The 25,279-nt window shown below is 35.4% G+C and overlaps 1 protein-coding gene across 2 annotated transcripts in view; it reads left to right on the top strand.

Annotated features, from left to right (window-relative positions):
• The window catches only part of VMP1 (vacuole membrane protein 1), a 124,307-nt gene that overhangs the window by 43,750 nt on the left and 55,278 nt on the right, over positions 1–25,279 (top strand). For both annotated transcript variants that reach the window (XM_014856968.3, XM_070482873.1), the window contains 2 exons: positions 10,638–10,805; positions 18,783–18,914. In XM_014856968.3, coding sequence (XP_014712454.1) covers positions 10,638–10,805; positions 18,783–18,914 — 300 coding nt within the window. The remainder of the gene's footprint in view (positions 1–10,637; positions 10,806–18,782; positions 18,915–25,279) is intronic.

Raw genomic sequence — 25,279 nt, 5'->3', positions numbered from 1 at the left:
TAACTAGTGCCCAGATTACGGCTTTTTGACATACTGTACAACATTTTATGGAGAGGGACCAGAGGCTTAATTTGTACACTTGGGACCTTCTTCACAAAAAGAATATAAACACTAGTTAAACTTCTCAGTGCCCGTTTGGAATCAGTAGTTTTATGCTCTAACCTCCTAGAATTGTTTGCTTTACACCATAACCTTAGGTAAGTTGTTTTCTGACTATGATGAGGAAAGCAATGATTAAAAGAATTTGAAGAGTAGAATCCCTGTTTGCAAAAGCATTTATAAAGTCCCCTGAAAGTTGGACTTAAAGAAAACAAAGGTTTTTGCAAGTCATACAGACGACTGTTTGTCATCTTTCATTTATTTATCACCCAGATATTCCTAATGAATCACATTCTAGACTAACCACTGACTCCTTTTGTTCCTTAGTGAAGGAGTATGGCAAACAAATGTTTTCCCAGTGAATCAGCACAGGATTCTTGATTTTATTACCTTTGCCCTAAACTTTCCAGACAAAACTAATTGGAAATTTTGCCTTTGGGATCTCACTTGACTTCTGTGTATGGATGATGGATTAAGCTATGAATTGACATTACAGATGTTGTGCAAACAATTGCAGTCTTTAGGAATGTTATCAGTTCTGTGGGAGCCGCCTAGAATGTAAGAATGTTTGTCTGTCTGTCTTCTCGTCTTCCTTACAAAAACTCGTACATACACATACTGCACTCTTAATGTGACATGATATTCTTCATCTTGGTTGATAAAGAGGCTTGACTAAATTAGGCTCATAGTTAACTATTACGACCATTTTAGGTTTTTACTTTTTAAAAAAAGTCTCTGGAAGAAAAGGCCCTAAAATAAACCCAACAGTAAAGTTCAGAATCCAGAAAACTTTCTTTTTTTTTTTTTTAATGAAGCAGCAATGCATATACTAGTTTGTCATTTTAATAATACAATTTTTTTCAGGGATTAAGGTATGAATATCACACACTCTCCTTACGAAGACCCTAATTTGTGTTTGTGGCACCAGGACTTCTTTCTCAGAGCTTTTATAGGTACTGCATTATTATCAGGCCACTGTTTAGAACTTCTCTTCACTGCCAGATTAGGATAGTTTTGTGTGGTATAATTTCAGGAATGATAATTTTATCTCTTTAGGACAATTTTTTAAATTAGAAATTTCTCTTAATTAGAACTATAACTAATAGTTATATTAGTTATTATTAGTTATAATAGTTATATATGAAGCTAGAGTAAAATTTGATCCCATTGGGTTGTCTCTGTCAATTTTTTTCAATCACTAAAACTTACTGTTTTACACTGCTCATGAAAGAATATTATAGAAATGTAACTTTTAAAATTTATCTGAAAAGAATATTTTAAAAGTTAAAATACTTCTTCCACAAATACCTATATCTGCTCTTATTAGAAATCTTACCCCCTGATCTAACTGTGGTTTTGCTCTCACCCAGACATACTCTTGCCTCTCCAAGCAGTATATCTTTTATCCTAGACAAGGCAAAATTATTCCATTATCAAAACTTTGGAAAATATAATGTAATACAGCTCATGAGACTAGATATATGAGGCTTTGAACTGAAGCAAAACCAGATGTTCAATATGACACAAATAGCTGAACTGCCTTGTTGAATTGACTTTACTTAGAATGACTATAATGACTCACAAGCCCTCCCAAACAAAGACCCTAAAACCTGTCACTCTGATGAGATTATAACATTTCTTCATAATCTTAAAGTTTAACCTTCTTATCATTAAAAGGAACTTTCATTGGTGGCAATTAGGAACTCTGAGGGGCTATGTGTGCAGTGAGTGAATGTTACTTGTGACCTGGTCGCTAACTAGGGAATTTATAGAGTCTCCTAGGTTTTATATAGCTGTTTAGCTTCTTTTGATTACCACCACACAGATTAAAGGGCAATATTCTTATCTGGAGAAATTAACATTTGAAGACTTCATTTGCCACTTTTCCTTAAGAAGTATTCCTTGTATTGATCTTTACCTTGCCACATGGCACGTTCTTTTAAATGTGCTAAGACTCGTTTTATACCACAACATGTGGTCTGTCTTGGTGAATGTTCCATGAGTACTTGAAAAGAATATGTGTTTGGGGGCTGGCCCCGTGGCCGAGTGGTTAAGTTCGCGCCCTCCGCTGCAGGCGGCCCAGTGTTTCGTTGGTTCGAGTCCTGGGCGTGGACATGGCACTGCTCATCAAACCACGCTGAGGCAGCGTCCCACATGCCACAATTAGAAGGACCCACAACAAAGAATATACAACTATGTACCAGGGGGCTTTGGGGAGAAAAAAGGAATAAAACTTTTAAAAAATCTTTAAAAAAAAAAAAAAGAATATGTGTTTGGCTATTGTTAGGTGAAGTGTTGCCTATTATTCAAATCTTCTATATCCATACTGGCTGTCAATTATCCCCTCTGATTGCTTTTAAGATTTTCAACTACTGATTATCAACTATTAAGAGAAGGGCGTTGAAATTTCCAACTATAATTGTGGATTTATTTCTCCTTTCAGTTCTGTTAGTTTCTGCTTTATATATTCTGACACTCTGTTATTACATGCCTACACATTTAGGATTGTTCTGTCTTCCTGAGAATTAGCCCTTTTATCATTATGGAATGTCCTTATTCATCTCTAGTAATATTTTCTTTTCTGAAGTCTACTTTTTCTGATATTGGTATAGCCACTCCATCTTTTTTATGATTATTTTTAAATGGTTTACCTTTTTTCATCCCTTTACTTTTACTGTTGGGTCTTGATGATTAAAATGAGTTTCTTATAGACAGCATGTACTGAGGTCTTGCTTTTTAATCCAGTTTGACACTCTCTGCCTTTTCACTTGTATGTTTGGTCCATTTATAATTAATATTGTTATCAATATGGTTGGGTTTAAGTTTACTCACAAACTATTTGTCCCACCTATTTTTTATTCCTTTCCTACCTTCTTTTGGATTCCACATTTATTTTATTATTTTTTAAAAATTTTATTTTTTTCCTTTTTCTCCCCAAAGCCCCCTGGTACATAGTTGTATATTCTTAGTTGTGGGTCCTTCTAGTTGTGGCATGTGGGATGCCGCCTCAGCATGGCCTGATGAGCGGTGCCATGTCTGCTCCCAGGATTTGAACCAGCGAAACCCTGGGCTGCCACAGTGGAGTGCACAAACTTAACCACTCAGCCATGGGGCTGGCCCCCTACATTTATTTTTAGTATATATAATGTAACCACCTTACCATAGTATACTCCATTTTCTCCCTCCCATACTTTATGCTGTCTTTGTCATATATTTTACTTCTACATATGTCACAGTTTTTGCTTTAAACAACTAGTTATTTTCTTAAGACATTTTAAAATAAGGAGGAAAGGTCTTCTGTATTTCCATTGCTCTTCACTCCTCTATGTACATTTAAGTTTCCATCTGGTACGCTTTTCTGTCTGAGAACTTTTTTGAAATACATTTTCCCTGGATTCTAGGTTGACATTTTTTTCTGTGCAGCACTTTAGAAAAGTAATTCCTTGAAACCTCTAGAAGAAAATATAGGCAGTACACTTTTCGACATTGGTCTTAGCAGCATATTTTCAAGTACTGTGTCTGACCAGGCAAGGGAAACAATAGAAAAAATAAACAAATGGGACTACATCGAACTAAAAATCTTCTGCACAGCAAAGGAAACCATCAACAAAATGAAAAGACAACCTAACAATTGGGAGAAGATATTTTCAAACCATATATCTGATAAGGGGTTAATATCCAAAATATATAAAAAACTCATACATCTCAACAACAAAAAAACTAACAACCCAATTAAAAAATGGGCAAAAGATCTGAACAGACATTTCTCCAAAGAAGACATACAGATGGCCAAAAGGCACATGGAAAGATGTTCAACATCACTAATTATTAGGAAAATGCAAATCAAAAACTACAATGAGATGTCACCTCACTCCCCTCAGAATGGCTATAATTAACAAGGAAATAAGTGTTGGAGAGGATGTGGAGGAAAAGGAACTCTCATACTCTGCTGATGGGAGTGCAAACTGATACAGCCACTCTGGAAAATAGTGTGGAGATTTCTCAAAATATTAAGAACTGTGATACAATCCAGCTATTCCACTGCTGGGTATTTATCCAAAGAACATGAAAACACGAATGCATAAAGATATATGCACCCCATGTGCACTGCAGCATTATTCACAATAGCCAAGACTTGGAAGCAACCTAGGTGCCCATCAAGGGATGAATGGATAAAGAAGATGTGGTATATATACACAATGGGATACTACTGAGCCATAAGAAAAGATGAAATCTTGCCTTTTGTGCCAACATGGATGGACCTTGAGGATATTATGCTAAGTGAAATAAGTCAGAGAGAGAAAGTTAAATACTGTATGATCTCACTCATAGATAGAAGATAAAAACAACAACAAACAGGTAGAGACAGATTGGTTTGGTGGTTACCAGAGGGGAAGAGGGAAGGCAGGAGGGCAAAAGGGGCTATTAGGCATATATCTGTATAATGGTGGATTGTAATTAGTCTTTGGGTAGTGAACATGATATAATGTACACAGAAATCAAAATATAATGATGTACATCTGAAATTTATATAATCTTATAAACTAGTGTTACTGCAATAAAAAAAGTAATTGCACTTTTTCTGATGAGAAGTGTTAGCTATATTTCCCTGTAGATGATGTTATTTTTATCCCCTCTGATTGATTTTAAGATTTTCTCAATATTATTTAATTATAGCAAGTTGATTATGATTTTATGATGATTGTCAGCAATTTGATTATGTTTTATTTTCTTTATGTTGATCCTGACTGAGATTTGTTGAGTTTCTTAGCTATGTGAATTGATGGATTGATATTTTTAATCAAATCTTGAAAATGTTTGATCACTATTTCTTCAAATGTTTTTCTGTACACACCTCATCCCCCCACACCTTTCCCTCTCTTTCTAGGATTTCAATTACATGTATATTAGACTGGTTGGTATTATTCCAAAGGTTACTGAGGTTCATTTCTTTCATAGCCTTTATTCTCTGTGCCCTTTAGTTTGGATACTTTCTATTGCCTTGTATTCAAGTTCTCTAATATTTTCTTCTGCAGTGTCTAATCTCTTGATAATCTAACCAATGAATTTTTCTATTCAGATATTATATTTTCAGCTCTAGAAGTTCCATTTTGTCATTTTTTATATTTTCTATTTCTTTCCTCATTGTGTTTATGTTTTCCTTTAAATCCAGGATCAGCAAACTTTTTCTGTAACGGGCCATGTAGTAAATATTTTAGACTTTGTAGGCCATGGGGTTTCTGTCAGAGCTATTCAACTTCACCATTGTAGCACAGAATTGACCAGAGACAGTATGTGAGTGAAAGTATATGACTTTAGTCTTTGAAACTTAATAAAATTGGTGGAGGGTTGAATTTGGTTCATGGACTGAAGTTTGCCAACTGCTGCTTTAAGTCCTTGAACATATTTATAGTCACTGTTTTCAAGTCCTTGTTTTCTAATTCCTTTTCTCTGACATTTCTTGGTCTAATTCTATTGAGTAATGTTTCTTTTGGCTATAGGTCATATTTTCCTGCTTATCTAGTTATTATTGGATGCTGGATACATGGTATTAAATTGTTGATTATATGGATTTTATTATCTTCCTTTACAGAGCATCAATTTTTTGTTTTGGTGGATGGTTACATTACTTGTGGATCAGCTTGATCTGTTTAAGGCTTTTTAAAAATCTTTTTATGGCCTATTTAGAGTAGCTTTTACTATAGCCTCTTTCCAAGATCTTCCCTGAATGCTGCATCCCTCCACTCTAGCTGGTTGAAGCTCAAGTGTTTCCCAGCCCTAATAAACTCAAAGAATTGTTCAGCTTACAGCTGCCTGATAGTTGTTTTTTTCCCACTAGTTGTACTTTGCCTGGCCTCATGGAATCTCCCCCTAGCGTGCGATGCAGCTTTGTATGCCAGAGTCTCAAGGGGCCCCCATGAATGTTTCTAGAGTTCTTTCTCTGCATAGCTCCCTCTTCACTAGTATTCTGCCCCACAAATTTCAACTACTGAGCCTCCCCGAACTCAGATTTCCTTATCAACTCAGCAAGACCACCATGCTTTGCTTGGGGTCTTCCTCTTTAGACCGTGGATTTTGCTATAGACAGGGAATGTGTCTACAAATCAAAAGCCAGAGTCATCGTAGGGTTTCCTCATTTGTATCTCATCTCTCAGTGGTCAGAAGTTCTGTACTGCCTGTTACAATGTCTGAAAAGAACTGTTCTGTATATTCTGTCCAGTTTTCTAGTTGTTTATTGTAGGAGTGAAAGTCTGTACCAGTTGCTTCATGATCTGAGGCAGAAAACCCACAGCCAAAGGCCAGGATTTCTAGCTCTTACATATCAATACCTGCATGTTCCCATGAGAGCTGGAACCTCCTTCTCAGTTCATTAGGTTATTTTTTTGTTTTATGGTGATTCTGTCCAGGTAGCCTTTTATATAGCTGTTTGTCTTTATCCCTTGTTTCTTCATTTAGTATGGTTACAATGTGATTCTTTCAGAACAGTTTAGTGGTTACTAGTGGGAAGGGGGTTGGGGTTGAGCACAAGGGGTCAAGGGGAGCACTTATATGGTGACTGACAGATAATAATGTACAACTGAAATTTCACAGTGTTATAAACTATTATGACCTCAATTTAAAAAAATGTGGTTCTTTCATATTTGGTACATTGCAGTGTGACTTGTAAGTTTTAGAAAATAGACTTAAACAGCAATTTGAATATATGTAACTTTAAGATTTTTTTAATGAAAATTATTTTTTTGTTTTTATGTTTGGATTTTCCATGTAAGCTGGTATCTATTTCAATCAAACCAGTTATATTTAGGAGTGCTTAAACTATAATGTTGAAAACAACTTGTGATGTTTCCTGTCTGTTAACATAGTTTAAACTAAAATGTCAAGGTATAGGCTAAATGAGCGCTTGAGTATGAACAAAGGACAAGATGCTCAGTTATTCCTGTTCATTTTGTCTGGGAACCACCACATCTGCCTCTAAGGCTGAGTAATCATGACTTATTACTGTGGTTATGGAAAGTATATATCAGCATAGTTGTGTGAATGAACCATCCTTTCTTTAGGGAAAAAATTCTCATCAGATTGCTAAAAATTTCCCTTTTTAGAATCATTTAAATTTACAACTATGAATAAGTCTTTTATCTTATTGGATGATGTATTTAATCTGCCAGGGTACATATTTTATCTATATTTCTGGAGTAGATATGTAGTTTCTTCCTTTCTATATACCCCAGAAATCTCATTATTTTTGCATCCAGTACAGTTTGATTTTTGTTCACTGGGAGTTCGTTTCTAGAGGCGAGGAGTAGACCGACTGTTGCTGCAGCCTGCAGAGGATAGTTCTGTGGCGATATCATGGCAAACTCTTGAATTTCTTCTGTTTACTGGTATCACATTTCTCTTTTGTGTTTTCAAACAGTAAAGGTGGAAGTTACACTTGGTTTTTTTGAATTCCATCGGGCTTAGTTGTAAATGTACGATGAGAAATTTTTCTCTAATTAATTCGGTTATTCTGAATTCCACAAACTTAAAACTTGAGGGTTTTTTTTTTCTTGAATCACAAAATAATGTGTTTTTTTTCCTTAACTGTGAAATCTCTTATCTAATGTGAAATTTCTTATCTAGTATTCAAAGAAACAGTTGTAGATTTCATGGTTAATCATAACTTTTTTAAAAACCTGAATACTCAAAAGCATTCCTTTTTTAAACATTCTGTAATTATTTTTAAAGCTTAAATGTTACTATTTATGATTTCTATGAATTAAAACTCAAGAAGAAGAGGAACAGACTAAAAATTGACATAGATTTTTTTGGTCATGAAAAAACCTAATTAATTGATTCAGGGCTAAGGATAGAACTTCATTTTTTAGATTTTGTCTGATCATAAAGTGCCTATTGCATTTAAGGAGAAATGTAGCGTAGATTTTTCTTCATAACAGCTAATGGCTTGTAATTTATGAGGGCTTACTATATGCCCAGCACTGCTCTAAGCTGAGCACTTTGTAAGAATTGACTAATGTAAGCCTCAGAATATCCCCAGGATATAGGTCCTGCGAGTATTTTATTATCCCCATTTTGTAGACAAGGAAAGCAACACTCATCAGGTTAAGTGACAGAGGGCAGAACCTGAACCAGAACTTTTGGCTATAGAAGTTATGCTTATGGCTACTATGTATGAACTTTGTCTATAGTATGTTTTAAAAGTGAATACTTATACCGTATGTATTAGAGCAACATGTTAAGAATGTCCAACTTTTAGATCTTACACCTTGTGAGAACTTTGGAAATTAACATTAGACTTTATTGACATACTTGATTATATTTGGAGTTTTTAAATTTTGGAGCTGGATTTTTTCTTCTTTTTTTGTGAGGAAGACTGGCCCTAACATCTGTTGCCAATCTTCCTGTTTTTGCTTGAGGAAGATTGTCACTGAGCTAACATCTGTGCCAGTCTTCCTCTAACTTTACATGTGGGACACTGCCACAGCATGGCTTGATGAGCCATGTGTAAGTCCGTGCCTGGCATCTGAACCTGCGGAACTCAGGCCACAGAAGCAGAGCGCACAAACCCAACCACTATGCCACCGGGCCAGCCCCAAGTCTCATTCTTTTGCCTTTTGCAGAAGAGTAAACTGAGCCCTGGAAAGGTTTAGTGACTTGTCCAAGGTCACTTATTTTCTGACCCTTAATTTACTATTCTCCCAATGGTTCCTAAACCTAGCCTCTTAGAACCTAACTTATTTGAAACTCTAAAGGAGCTTGTTTAAAACATATGTGTACTCCCCCTCCGCCTGCCCATTGAATCGATCTATGTTTAGGAAACCCAGGAATTTATATTTGTAACAAACTCCCTAGTTGATGCTAATGCATATACCTCACCTTGGCATACATGTGCAGTTGGGAACCATTGTGTTTAAGCCTTTATCACACACCTAAATATTCATCCATATGATTATTATTAATTTGTAATATTTTAAAATAAAGGTACAAAGCAGCAAAAAAGCTTCCATAGAAAAAAATTACTTTAAAGGAAAAACTCGCTAATACTGGTCCCACAGTTTTATTTTTTAATTTTTATTTATTTATTTATTTATTTTGAGGAAGATTAGCCCTGAGCTAACATCTGCTGCCAATCCTCCTCTTTTTACTGAGGAAGACTGGCCCTGAGCTCACATCCGTGCCCATCTTCCTCTACTTTATATGTGGGACACCTACCACAGCATAGCTTACCAAGTGGTGCCATGTCCGCACCCAGGATCTGAACCGGCGGGCGAACCCTGGGCCGCCGAAGTGGAACATGCACACTCAACTGCTGCACCACCGGGCCAGCCCCCCACAGTTTCATTTTTGTTTTAGGATCTCAGTGGGAGAGAGACATGAGGTAGTCACTTCACCAGCTGTTTTTAAGTAAGGTCAAAAAGTAGTATTCTCAGATTATGCCTAAAGGAATAGGGGCACAGCAAGTTTTTATCACAGAGGATAACATTCTTACAAATGAGAAATATGGATAAATAAAATCAGAATCAAGCTAGAAATCATACAGTTTCCAGGAGGTAGTATTGGAGGAAGGAGATTGACTACAAAAGGACAAAGGAAACTTTTTTTGTTATTGAGTTCATAACAGTTTACATCATTCTGAAATTTCAGTTGTACATTGTTTCTTGTCTGTCACCACATAAATGCTCCCCTTCACCCTCTGTGCCCACCTCCCACCTCCCCTTCCCCTGGTAACCACTGAACTGTTCTCTTTGTCCGTTTGTTTATCTTCCACATAGGAGTGAAGTCAAATGGTGTTTGTCTTTCTCGGTCTGGCTTATTTCGCTTAAAATAATACCCTCCAGGCCCATCCGTGTTGTTGCAAATGGGATGATTGTGTCTTTTTTATGGCTGAGTAGTATTCCATTGTATATATATATACCACATCTTCTTTATCCAGTCATCTGTAGACGTGCACTTGGATTGCTTCCATGTCTTGGCTGTTATGAATAGTGCTGCAATGAACATAGGGGTACATATATCACTTTGGATTGTTGATTTCAAGTTGTTTGGGTAGACACCCAGTAGGGGGGTAGCTGAGTCATATGGTATTTCTACTTTTAGTTTTTTGAGGAATCTCCATACCGTTTTCCGTAGTGGCTGCACCAGTTTGCATTCCCACCAGCAGTGTATGAGGGTTCCAAAGGGAACTTTTTACACTGATGGAAATGTTCTGTATCTTGATTGGTTGTGGTTATATGGCTGAATATATTTGTCAAAACTCATTGAACAATAGTCCTAAAAAAAGTGACTCTTACTATATGTAAATTATACCTCAATAAGTCTAAATTTTTTTTAATAGCAAGCCAGGAAGAGATTCTGGGAAGATTATTTTTTCAGATTACCAATTGTATCTTGAAATATTTAGTTAGATAGATTTGTGTTCTTTAAAAGCTAAGATTTTTCTGTTAATATATAGTGATTAAGAGATTGTTAAAATAACATGTGTTGATAATTCCTTTTTCATTAATGTTTCTCATCAGAGGTTTCTCATACTTGTTTTATAGGGTCCACATATTGCTTCAGTTACGTTAGCTGCTTATGAATGCAATTCAGTTAATTTCCCTGAACCACCCTATCCTGATCAGATTATTTGTCCAGATGAAGAGGGCGTTGAAGGAACCATTTCTTTGTGGAGCATCATCTCAAAAGTTAGGATTGAGGCCTGCATGTGGGTAAGATGTCCATTTCCTATTCCTGAAATTAACCTTACTATCTTGATACTTCGTTGTACCTCATTGAAATTGAGTCCAAACATACACCAAATTAGTAGATAATTAATTCAGAAAGTCACCAGCTACCTACTTCCAAGTAGCAGAAAACTTGTAGAGCTTCTTCTGTTCGTGAATGACATTCAGAAGGAAGATATGAAGCCATAGGTTCCAGGAAGCAATTGATGCCAAGTAAACAACAGCTGGGAAAAGGAGTACAGGTGATGCAGCTATACTACTTTGTAAAATTTTATAAATGTTTATATACTTGATAAACACATAGGAAGTGCTTATATATCACTCCCAGATTGGTAAATGTTACGCGTTTCACTCCTAGATTTTAAAACTCTGTGTTTATTCTTAAAGGACTCATTTCATTTTCGGAGTTGATATAATACTGAAGTTGGGTCAGACATTTCTTAATAAACCAAACTTTACTGTAGTAGAGGTATCAGACTATATGGTTGTATATAGTGATCTTACTTTCAGTTGTACCAATTACTCTTTTTATGGTTTGCTTAAGTGTATTTTGGGAAGTTTTTGGACTATATGTTCAATGGCAGATGTCTTTTAATCCACACAAAGCATTCTTTTTTTTCTCTATATGCCTAAATTCATTCAGGTATCTATCACTGAGGAATACTTCATTTGCTAAAGACTTCCTATTACCATTTGAATTATTTTTTAATTCATTATTTGAATTCATTAAGTTATATGACCCCTGTAACTTTTTTCCCCTAACCATTTTGTATAAAATAAGAAATGTGAAACAGATCACTGAAAAATTTTAACTATAATGAACATGAATACCCTGCCCACAGAAGAGGCAGCATTTTGGAACACATTTAAGTGTTAGCAATTATGTTGTGTTTTAAAAGAATTATAAGGGAAATGCCATACATTGAATTTGTTGAATATGAAAGACAGGAAAAATTGTCATGTTTCCTGTTACTCTTTTATAAACACTGGAAACAAATTCATTGTACTAGTTGCATATGTTTTATAAATTTGACCACGTTAGTCTTTTGATGAAAAATTTTTATTAAAATAACAGAAAATACTTGGAACATGCTAGAAAGGGACTGTGTATATAGACTTTGGTTTTCTGTTTTTGTTTTGTTCTTTCGAAAATGATTTACGTGGCTGGATTAACACTAGTGGCAACAAAGAAAACTTCCATCCCAGCTGGCAGTGATAACTGCCTCCTCCAAACTCTCATAGTGCATATTGTCTGAAACGCTCATTTGGCCTGGCTCCATGCATGCCTTAAATTAGTTAACTTGGCTTACTTCCCCAAATAAATTTTAAGCTCCTAAAAAAGTACAGATTGTACCTTAAATTTATTACCCTCACAGCAATCAGCATTAGGCTTTGCACGTGGTACAAGAGTGTTAGGGGGCCAGCCCTGATGGCCTAGTGGTTAAGTTCAGCATGCTCCACTTTGGCGGCCCAGGTTCGATTCCTATACCATGGATCTACACCGCTTTGTTAGTGGCCATGCTGTGCCGACAGCCCACCTACTAAAAAATAGAGGAAGATTGGCACAGATGTTACCTCAGGGTGAATCTTCCTCAGGGAAAAAGAAAAGAAAAAAATGTCAGTAAATACTGATTAATTGGCTGAATATGTTTGCTCTTTATATTTCCTTCTTTGAAACTGTCCTTTGTCATGTAAAACATATAGCACATATCCAGTTATATTTAAATTGGTTCCTCTTGTTCTCAACATTTACAAGGACAATCCTTTCAACAAAGGGTAGTGGGAAAACTGAGTATCTATATGCAAAAGAATGAAGTTGGACCGTCACCTTAAACCATGTGTAAAAGTTAACTCAAAATGCATGAAAGACCTAAACTTAAAAGCTAAAACTATAAAACTCTTAGAAACTCTTAGAAGAAATTGTAGAGACCAATCTACATGATGTTGGATTTGCCAGTGGTTTCTTAAATATGACACCAAAAACATATGCAACAAAAGAAAAAAATAGATAAATTGAACTTTGCTAAAAATTAAAAGCTCTTATACATCAAAGGACATTATCAAGAGAGTGAAAAGACAACCCACAAAATGGGAGAAAATGTCTATAAATTGTATATCTGATAAGGGTCTAATATCCAGAATATTTAAAGAACTACAACTCAACAACAAAAAGACAAACAACCTAATTAAAAAATAGACAAAGAACTTCAACACGTTTCTCCAGAGAAGATATACAAATGACCCATAAGCACACAGAAAGATTCTTTTTTACTTTTTTGAGGAAGATTAACCCTGAGCTAACTACTGCCAATCCTCCTCTTTTTGCTGAGGAAAACTGACCCTGAGCTAACATCCATGCCCATCTTCCTCTACTTTATATGTGGGACGCCTACCACAGCATGGCTTTTCCAAGCAGTGCCATGTCTGCACCCGGGATCTGAACCGGCGAACCTTGGGCCACCAAGAAGCGGAATGTGCAAACTTAACCGCTGTGCCACCGGGCCAGCCCCTCACATATTGGGGAAATGCAAATCCAAACCACAAGGAAAAACTTCATACACATTAGGATAGCTGTTATTTTTTTAAAAAAAAAAAAGGAAAATAACAAGTGTTGGTGAGGATGTGGAAAAATTGGAACCCTTATAGATTGCTGGTGGGAATGTAAAGTGACTCAGGTGCTGTGGAAGGGAGTTTGGTGGCTTCTCAAAAACTTAAACTATAGAATTACCATATGACACTCCTTTAATTCCACTCCTACATAAGTACCCAGAAGAACTGAAAACTGGGACCCAAGTTACAGATTCTTGTACTTCACTGTTTGGCAGCGTTATTCACATTATCAGAAAGGTGGAAACAACCCAAGTGTCCCTCAACAGATAAATGGATAAACAAAATGTAATATATACATATAATGGAATATTATTTGGCCATAAAAAGGAATGAAGTTCTGATACATGCTGCAATATGGATGAACCTTGAAAACATTGTTTAGTGAAATAAACCAGACATAGACAGATATTGTATGATTCCACTTATGTGCACTTTGTAGAAGAGTCAAATTAATAAGACAAAAAGTAAATTAGAAGTTATCAGTGGTGTGGGGAATGAGAAGTTAATACTTAAGAGTTACAGAGTTTCTCTTTGGATGATGAAGAATATTGGAAATAGTAATGATAGTTGTACAACATTGTGAATGCTGTTAATGCCACTGAATTTTATATTTAAAAATGGTTAAATGGGACACACTCAAAAAGTCAATACTACTGAAGTTGAGAAACCTTTATTTAGAGTGTGTTGACCTTGATTCTTAGAGTTTACTCTTTTAATAATTTGATCCCATTTGTGTTCACATTCATATGTCTTTTTCAGGGGAATGTCTTGCTTGATTAAAAACTGATATTTATTTAAAATTTTTATCTAATTTGTACTTTGTGAAGTAAAATACCTTTACAGACTTTACTATCATTCTAAATATATTGAATCAGTAAAATCATTGAAATATGTGCTACTTGCAATTGTAATATAAAGACCAGAGTCAACCTCAGTTTCAACTTGTTCATATTGGTCTCTGGAGCATGAATCATTTGATACTATTGATCAGTAGGTTACCTTTTTTCAATTTGCATCTTTTTTGATCTTTCACAATGTGGCTATATCACCAGTGCAGGTCTTCACAAATTTTCTTTTCATTCATAAATTCCAATAACAGTTATTAAGCATCCAAGCACTGGAGATTCAGAGTGAACAAAACTTAACAGGCTCTTCCATCATGGAACTTTACTCTCTAGTGAGGGAAATAATTACCATGGAAAAATGTAGATATAATTATCATGGAAAAGTGTAAATATAAGTATCATGGAAAAATTATATATATAAATATTTAAACAAACTGTGGTAAGTGCTATGAAGGAGAAACCTACTGGATAACACAAACATTTTCCCTAGTCTCTGATTCAGGGGAGATTTCCGTGGAGAAGCACTGTTTCAGTTGCGATCTAAAGTAATAAAGAGTGAAGTGGGGAGGCGGAATGGCAGCAGGGCCGGGGAGAGAAGAACATGTGTGACAACTTTCAGATAGGGAACATTACCTTTTAAGGCAATTTATTTGTTTAGTTCTTGGTTTTGTTTTTGGGGGGTTTTCTTATTGTGGTAAAATATACATGACACATAGTTTACTATTTTGACCATTTTTAATTGCACGGTTTACTGGCATTGAGTACATTCACAATGTTGTGTAACCATTGCGAATATCTACTTCCAGAACTTTTTTGTCATCCCAAACAGAAACTCTGTACCCATTAAATGATAGCTCCTCATTGCCTCCTCTCCCTAGCCCCCAGTAACCTCTGTTGTACTTTCTGCCTCTATGAATTTGCCTATCTGTCTTACTTTGTCTGGCTTATTTCACTTAGCACAATGTTTTCAAGTTTCATCCGTGTTGTAGCATGTATCAGAACTTCGTTCCTTTCTAAGACCATTTTAAAACTGACCTCAAGGGAAACTGGAAGCAAATTTTCTCTTTTTCATTTGCAACACACATCTGATAAGTTTACTAGAATTGGTATAGTTATTTTTTAAACATTGCTTGTAAGAGCCCTGAATTTCTTAATGGTTTCAAGCTTACCCTCCAAACTTCTGCTTTTAACCTCTGATTCATGTTTATAGTTGGAATATTTAATTGAAAAATGATTTTTTTTTTTCTGAGGAAGATTTACCCAGAGCTAACATCTGTTGCCAGTCTTCCTCTAGTTTGTATGTGGATCACTGCCACAGCATGGCTGATGAATGGTGTGGGTCTGCACTGTGCATCTGAACTCTCAAACCCGGGCTGCCAAAGCAGAGCGCACCAAACTTAACCACTAGGCCATGGGGCCAGCCCCAAAGATTTCTTTCTATTTTTCTGAGGAAGATTAACCCTGAGCTAAGATCTGTTGCCAATCCTCTTTTTTTTATCTTTTGCTTGAGGAAGATTAGCCCTGAGCTAACGTGTGTGCCAGTCGTCCTCCACTTTATATGTGGGTTGCCGCCACAGAATGACTGATGAGTGGTGTTAGTCTGAGCTAGGGATCTGAATCCACAAACTCGGGCCACCAAGTGGAGTGCACTAAACTTAACCACTACACCACGGGGCCGGCCCAAAAATGATTTTGTTTTCAAGGATTATTAATGCACTGATAATATCACGCCACCATAATTTCAGAGTAGTCAGCATATGTAAAAATTTTTGCTCTCCAGATTTTTACCATTTAACTTAAAGATTCCCAACATAGAAAAGCAAGATGCTGCTGATTTGCTTGTGAATCCACTTGACAAAACTTTTAAAAGAACGAAAATTCAGGATTTTTCTCCTCCCAAAAATCTTTTAATAAAATTGACACTCCAGGAAGATACTGTGTTTCTCTCGTGGTTTTGCATTATTTAGTGCATATTGAACTCTTTTCCAATACAAGACGCAGGGACTTCAGGCTAATAAATTGATATATAGTAAATGGTTTTTAGAAGAGCTTTCTGAATTATTGCTTGACTAAATGCCACTTGTCTTTTGCAGTTAGGAAGCCATTCATTTCTACTCCTCAATTAAACCTATGCTAACAGTTTTTAGTGTTCCACAGTTTTGTTTTGTTTTTTTGTTTTGATTTTGCAAGAATTATAAAATTTTGTAAGAATCATGAAATTATGGGACCTCAGTATCTAATTTGAGATAACTGACTAAATAAACTTCTGTGTCTAGAATGTAATGTGTTTTGGGGGACCTGCCTGGATGACTATATTTCTTTTTTATTTATTTGCATAAAAAATAGAATACTGATTCATGATCACCATTCTCATTCCTTGCTAATATGGGAAAACATGAGCAGAGTTAAATTAAAATATGGCAATAAATATGGTCAACTAAGTATAAGACAGTATGTAGCTGTTGATTTCATTTCAGTCCATTATTACTTCCTTTTTAGCTTTAAGGAAACTTGTCATGAGTTTGAATCATATGATTGCTTTCAGAACTATTGAACATTTGACTTAGGTTTTAAGAGAAGTTCATGATTAGAATAAAACGTTGCAATTAACTTTTCTTCCTACGTTTTTGTTACAGAGAATTTTTCTTAAAGTACAGCGAATTATATAATTAATTTGATATATTATCACCCAACTTCAGCTAATATTAACTCCTGGCTAATATTGTTTTATCTATACCCCTCCTTACTCTGCTTTCAATTATCTTGAAGCATATCCCAGAAAACATATCACATTTCATCTGTAAATGTATTAACCTTAGGACTTAAAAAAGTTAGCACACCTAAGAGAAATTAGGAATTGTCTTTTCAAATCAATTACCCAGTTAGTGTTTAAATTTTTCTGATTATGTTTATTTCTTTGTTTTTCTTTTCAAATTTATTTGTTGATGAAACTGGATTGTTTGTCAAGTATGGTTTCCCACAGTCTGGGTTTTACTGACTGTATTCCAGTTGGTGTCGTTTAAATAAGTTTCTCTGTTCCCTGTGTTTCCTGTGAGTTGATAGTTCAGTTGAGAGGCTTGAAAAAAAATTTTTTTACAAGAATACACTTCATGGTCTTTTATATTTCTATCACAGGGTACAATAACGTCTTTCTTTTTGTAATATTAGCACCATTATTATATAAGTCCATTATTTTATTAAGGATTATAAAATGGGGGTATTCCAATTACGTCATTTTTTTCTTTAGTTGTTGACTGGAATACTTTTATAAAGAGAAACTTCTCCTTATCTCCAGTTTGGTTACCCTGAGATATCTTTCATATAGGTAAGACAGGATAAATAATTGATTCTTTCTCTTTATTTACTAGTTTTTAAAATAATAAGTTGCTTGTTTAACATCCTCCAAAGTTGACTAACATTAACTTTTCCTGTTTAGCAAAATCTGATTTTTTATTCTTATATCCTTCTATGTATATGTCTCTCCCCACTCCCTTCTCTCTCTTCTTTAAATATAGCCTTATTTTTTTGGCAGTTAAGTATGTTCTTTTTCAGAACTCTTGTTTTGCATGTGGATAATGCAGTTTCACTTGAAGATCATTGACTCCACACATTGGAATATAACACTGTGGTCACAAAATGTTTGAATTTGATAATGTTCTTTGGGATTCTTTTCAAGGTGTTTGCAGACAGAGCTATAGGACAGAGCAAACAGAAAGGCCTAAAGTTGCTTCTGAGAACTAGCAAAGCTTTTTTGTTCACTATGACTCAGGGCAGAGAAGGATGGCTCAAAGTTGAGAATTTTCCTAGAGACTGTGTGCCTCTTGCATTATTACCTCTCCTGTATTTAAGCCATTTAAGCCCAAGCCAAGTTCCTGATTCTTTTGCCTTTGTTTTCATCTTTATGTCCTAGTTGATTGAAAAAAATTCTCTGCATAAACAAGAGTCCACAAAATGACTGAACCATGAGTGACTCAATGTCCTGAGGAAATAAACATTTTTCGTGTCGTGAAGATTTATCCATCCCAATGTTGAGTATTCAAGGGGCTTCCTGACCACAATTTGTCAAAGTTTTAACTATGCACAAAAAAGTTACATTGGAATTAAAGTAATGTCCTAAATCCCAGAAGATTTCCTAGAAAATATTTATCTAACAGCTATACTAGTGAATATTCATTATCAAATCATTTGAATGTTTGAAAAGGAAAAAAACTAATGAAAACAGCAGAGTATGAGTAGAGATGCTAGAGAACTAATATTAATTTAGTGTCAGCAATGCACCAGGGATTGTCTAGGAATTTTATATATATTGTATTGCCTGGCACTGCATAGGCCAATATTATGGCCAGAATTCAAACTCACATCCTCCTTATTATGTAGTATATGCTTTCCTCCCTAGTATAAACATCTTAACATGCTTTAGGTGATATAGAAAAATATAGATTTGATCTATTTAGTGTTGCTCTGTTGAGAACAGAATCTCATGTGAGTATTTTGGTTTTTCACCTAGGGTATTGGTACAGCAATCGGAGAGCTGCCTCCATATTTCATGGCCAGGGCAGCTCGCCTCTCAGGTGCTGAACCAGATGATGAAGAGTATCAGGAATTTGAAGAGATGCTGGAACATGCAGAGAATGCACAAGTAAGAACAGTGGGGAAAAAAATTGAATACTTTATCTGTAAAGAGAGCATGATTAAGGTGAAATTGTAAATAGTTACTCTGAAGAAGAGAACTGCCAATGTAAAAACAAAATGATATGTGATTTCGGATAGAATATTTGGAAGAGCTGAAAAGTAAAAGTGATTATAATCTTGATCTTAGAATAGAGAAATAGAGAGTAGACAAGACAACTCAGGCTAAGCTAAAACACCTTGCCAGAATACCAGAGTAAATTCATATTGCCAATGAGGTTAAGGAGCTGAAAGATTTTCCCATTATATGTTTATAAATATTACCAACAGACCACTGAATAAATAAAGGAGACAAATAGGTGGACCAGGCTGGGAGTCCAAAAATAGTAGAACTTCTGAAGTAATTTTTTCAAAATAACATCAAAATAGTTTACCATGTTTAGAGGAAATTGTTTGGAAACTTCTGATTAGGAAAGGACAATGAAGATAAACTTATCCTTATTATGGGGGTGGGGGCCAGGCTGAGGCCTTTTACAGCTGAGCATAAACCATATAGCAACCTGTATCTTAATGTTAAAAAATAGGTTTTTTTTTTTCTTCGCGGGAGAATTCCTCAGAGCATTAGTAGCTGTTTGAGTCTCCATCTTAGGGATGACAGTAGAAATCAACATAGACATAAATAAAAAGGATATAAAAGAGAGATTTTTGAAAGATTATATATAAAACACGTCTCCCTACTCAGATTTGTTCATTAACCTATGAAACTGAAAAATTATCTTTAAAGTGCGTGTGCACACTCATTTTTTTGAGGAATGAGTTCATAGTTTTCTTCTCAGTGCAATCTGAGACTCAAAAAACCATTACCCTGGAGGGGGAAAAAACCATAGTTTAATGACAGTGGGCTTTTTAAAAAAGCATTATTAAATGGAAATCAACTAAAGATAAGTTATAGTTTTTAACTGAAAACAAAACTTTCAAATATGAACATAGAATAGCCAAATAGAAAACAAATGAATCAAACAGCCATGAACATCTGCTTTGCATGGAAAGAGGCAAGATATCCTTGTATCTGTTTTGCCTTATCTATCAACCAAATATTCTACCTCTCTTCCTTCCTCACATTATAATGCTTATATTAATGCTAATAATTATTACTGATATAAACAACTTTTAAATTATTTTTATTGCTTTCTAAAATCTAGTATCTAATTTGACCCTTATGTTAACTCTGGGGTAGTATGGAAAGGTATGATTCTTCTAATTTTATAGAAAACTGCAGATCTAGAAGTTGTTACCTCCCTAATTTTGCATGCTTAGAAGTAGAGCTAGAACCAGAACTCAGAATTCCAGCATCATTGGTATATATTCAGTTAGTGAAACCACGTCCATTTATAGATGTAGATGGCGAGGATCCCCACCTGTGACAATTGAAACCTCTGTCATGTGTGGCACTAATTAACGTATGTCATTTAACATCTCAAAAACTCTTTTTCCTCTGTATAAAATCAGCAAGTTGAAGTAGAATAAGTCTAAGATATCTTGAAGCTTTAAATTTTTGTTCTATGCGTTGGATGCCAAACAGGTATGAGTATTGTTCTCTGTTAAGCCAACTAATGTACTGTGATTATTTTCCTGTTTTTACAGATTTTTTGGTTTTGGAATTAGCATTTTTTTATTTGTACGGTTCTGTAAACTCTTCTCTCCCTTCTACCAACTCTGCAAGACACTTGTCAATATCACTTTCCGATTGGTAACACCTATAAAATAGTATCAATTCATTTTTTTTCTTGGAGTCATTACTCTGGGGCCCCTGTGTTCCCACTCTAATCTGGACTTGTGTTCTCTTGGCCCTCTGCGTAGTTGCTTCTGTCTTGGTTTGGATCCCTTGTCTTCCTCTTTCTTCATTTACTCGCTCATTTTGGTGAAACACAGCCTGTAGCAGCTTCCTGAGAAAGGATGAGTAGGTGGAAAATTCTGAAACTGCTGTGTTCTTCATTCCCACAATTAATGGAATGTAGAATTTTAGGTTGAAATCATTTTATTTAACTTAGAATTTAAAAGGCATTGCTTAACCATCTTCAAGCTTCTAGTGTTGGTATTGATAGAGCTAATGCCTTGCTCACCCCTCTCTATAGACAGTCTTTTTTTTGCTTGTTTTGTTTTTTTCTCTAGAAGCTTTTAGATTCATTACCTGAAGTATGGGTCTTTTTAAAATTCATTCTGCTAGACACTCAGGAAACTTGTCAATCCAAAGTCCATTTGTTTTGAGAAGCATTCTTGTATTTTTTCTAGTCAATTTACCCTCTTTGCTCTCTATTCTTGTTTTCCAGAATTCTCTTTATTTTGATATTGGGCCTCCAACACCCATCATTTTAATTTTTTTATCATTTTCCTCCTAATATCTGTCTCATTTTACATTGTATGCAATTTCCTCGTTTGTCATTGTAACTCTAATATTTAAATATTTTTCCACTGTCATATATTTATTTTCAAAAAGCAGTTTGCATTATATTTCCAAGAAATGGTTTATCGTATTTTTTTGAAACTATTTAGTTCCTTCAAGTTTTCTGTTGCTCCAGGCATTGTGTTTTTTCCTTTGTCTGTTTTGCTTCCTGTTTGAAGCTTTCCTGAAAGCCTTGTTTTTCTGTTTACATTAAGAATAAGCCACGTAAAAGTTGGATGGAAGCTATGTGTGTGGAGGCAAGGTGTAAGAGTAGCAGGCTGCGTTATTTTGGGGAACCTCCCTATATCAGTTCCTGTGGATCTTTCCTTTTGGAATAGTTCAGTTTCTCTAGTGATGGATCCTCCAATTTCTTGCCTGGGGAATACAAACCTTGCTGCTGACATTCTAAAGCTAGGCTATGGAAGAGAGGTTAGAGATCTCCATTTGCCCTGTAGGCTTTCACTTAACCTGCTTCATGTGCAGTCTGTGGATACCTGCACAAACATGTCCTGAGCCCAGAACCTTTGGCTCACTTCGCTTAGAGGCGATACTTGATGTTTTCTGTGGGGCTAGGGAAGGAAGTCGTCTGGCCTTGCTAAGTAGGAGTGGGACCTGGAAGTCTACTTCTTATAAAGTCTCCTTGTTTTCACCCCTACCCAAACCTCTTCTGCACTTCTGCCGAAGATCCTTTTCGGAGTTCTGTAGTGCAAATCACTTTGCTTCTCTTCCATATCCTCCACTGCAGGCTTTCAGGTATAATCTTTTCTTCCATCTGCCCCGTCTTCATTTATTTATTTATTTATTTATTTTTCTGAGAAAGATTAGCCCTGAGCTAACATCTGCTGCCAATGCTCCTCTTTTTGCTGAGGAAGACTGGCCCTGAGCTCACATCCATGCCCATCTTCCTCTACTTTATATGTGGGACGCCTGCCACAGCATGGCTTGCCAAATGGTGCCATGTCCACACCCGGGACCCAAACTGGCGAACCCCAGGCGGCCAAAGCAAAACGTGAACACTAAACTGCTGCACCACTGGGCCAGCCCCCGTCTTCATTTATTAATGTTAGTGTCATCAAAGACAGAGTTCATGTTTCTATATTCTATATTTTGGGGTTATTAAGATAGAAGGTCTTGCAGTTATCTAGTGCCAAATAAAAAACCACACCAATATTTAGTGGTTTAAAACAAGAGCAGTCACTTAATTGCTCGCAAAGAGGCAATTTGGGCAAAATGGCTTGACTGTAAATTGCAGTTCTACTTCCAAGGTGATTTGCTTATTTGACTGACAAGTTGATTCTGGTTGTTGGTTTGAAGTTCAACTGGACTGTTGGTTTCAAACCTCAAGTTACTCTTCATGGGGCTTCTTGGGCTTCTTCAGATCAAGGCAGCTGAGTTCTAAGAACAAGTGTTCCAGAAGAACCTTGGTTCTTCTGCAAGAAGAAGGTGGAAGCTGCAAAGTTTCTCAACATAACCTCAGAAATCCCAGTCATTTTGCCACATTGTGTTGGCCAAGTAGGTCACTAACGCCAGTCCAGATTCAGAGAGGAATTTGGCTCTACCTCTCAATGAGAAGAGTAACAAGAATTTGCAACCATCTTTAATATACCACTGGGGCAAAGATCTTATTTGGTCATCTTGAAGTGGGAAACTTGCTGTAATATCATTTTTAATAGGATAGAACATTGACAAACCAGAATTTCTCTATAGGAGGGGGAATGAGATGGTAAATGATCTTGGAATCATACAATGTGAGAAATTGTGGAAAAGAATTTAGACATGTTTCCTTGAAAGGGGGAAATGATGAGCTTGTCAAATATGCAAAAAGTTGTCTCTCCTATGGCAAGAAAATGTACTCATGCTGAGAAACTACACAGGCAAGCTTTGTCTTAGGATTAGTGGGTAAAAGTTTTCTGAGGCCCACGTTGGCTCAATATTAAAAAACAGAAACAAAACAATTTCCTGTCAATTTTAATTGTGTACAAATGGAGTTGCTATTTCCAAAAGAATGAGTGCCTTGTTTCTTCTCTATGTGATATCTTTAATGGATCCATGCATAGCACTCCTTGCATTAGGTAGAACATTGGCTGAATGACTCATTTCATTCTTCACAATTTTTTGATTCTGGGATTATAAATACGTCTGTAAACTTGTTACCGTCTAAAAGCTCAACTTCCAAACACTCAGACCTTCTAGAATTTGATGAAGTAAATTGTGCTTCATCTTATACATATAATTGGAGTTCTTGAAGACTTTTGAGTCTTGAAGACTCTTAGTCTTTATCTACTGTAAGGGTAATAATCTTTTTCATTCATCTCTTAGGGCATGGATTGTTTTAGTTACTTTTTGACTAAATCTTCTCTAATTCTACTTTGCCTGTTTTGCATTGTGGAAACCAGACTGCACACAATACTTCTGATGGTTATGAGGGTTGGCTGTTTTCATCCTATAAAGCCAATAATTACGATGACTATTTTAGGTTAAACTATATATTTCTTATTCCCTGATTCATATTTGCTTTGCTTACATTGAAAAATTAAGTAAGCAAAATGTGCACATTCCGTTGCATGTCCTTTAGTCAGAAATTATATGCTCTTTATGAACATTTTTACCCAAAATTTCAATTTTATGTACTGTCAACTGATTATGCAAACTAGAAAATAATTAAGTAAACTAATATGATAAAAGAGTAACTCATCCCTGAGAAATTTGAGATCTTCCCTTCTAATTTTATTTCAAAGGCCAATAAAAATCTATGTAGAAGACAATCCATGAAGTAGAAGATATTTTCCTTAATTTGAATAGGAAACATGCTCAGGAACACACAGCCGGTGAATCTCAGAGCCAGCACCCAACCCAGTTTTCTTCGAGATTAGTGCTCTGCCTATCATACCACATCACAGCAACATTTTCATCCACATTAATGCAATAAAAAATGAAGAACTAATTTAAAATTTTTTCCTCCTATATTTGATTTGATTTTTCTTTTCTTTGTTTATTGCCTTTCATGCTTTTTTCACCAGTTCCCGTCAGTTTTGTGGCTTATTATAGATTTCAGTATATATGGGTATAATTATCCTTGCATACTTTTCCCAGGTTTAGACAAGGGGTTGTGTGAGGTTTTGAACTTTTATTTATTTATTTTGTGGTTGGAGGGGGTGGGAGAAGAAGAGTTGGGGAGAGGACTGTTGCCAGCTTTCCACGTTATAAATTATCTCAGAGACTACTAACGTTTTAGTACATTATCAAAGAAGAGTCTCTTGCTATAGCTTGGCAAAAATAAGTTTTTTGCTTTTGTTTATTCTTGCTAGCACTGTGGACTATTACTATATCTAAGTAAGATCTATTGTACCTCAGCTGTTTTGATACACTGTTGTGATTATTTTTGTTTTTAAGGTTTTCATTATGCAAACAAATTTATGACAATTTACGAGGATTTTATTTCCGAATGAGCTATCTTACATTTTTTATGTTTTCACTAACAAATTTGTCTTAGGCTCTTTGCTTCTGTTATTTTGTCCAGCTTTGTATATTTTACATAAGTGCTTATAGTAATGATTGAAACATTCCAGAAGTATTAAAAGTAAAAAGTGAAAGCTCACACACCTAATCCAAAGTAAGATAATAATCACCATATTCTAGACTCTTTTCTTTGCATATATAACTTTTTTTAATAAAAACGAGAATCATACCATACATACTAGTTTCAAGTTCCTTTTTCACATATATATCATAGACATTGATACTTTTTAAATGTTTTCTTATTACAAAGTGACACAGCCTATTGTAGAAAATTGGAAAATATATACTTAAAAATAGTCCCTCCATCCTTTGGTCTTTTTCTCTATAAATATTTATAAGAGTGAATCATATTCTATTTATTGTTTTGCAACTTGTTTTGATATAAAAACACTGGGAACATTTTTCACTGTCAT

This window comes from Equus asinus, chromosome 13 (assembly GCF_041296235.1).
Source record: "Equus asinus isolate D_3611 breed Donkey chromosome 13, EquAss-T2T_v2, whole genome shotgun sequence".
Classification (NCBI taxonomy): Eukaryota; Metazoa; Chordata; class Mammalia; order Perissodactyla; family Equidae; genus Equus; species Equus asinus.
Note: the sequence above shows the minus strand (reverse complement) of the source record. Positions and strands in the feature narration are given on the sequence as shown.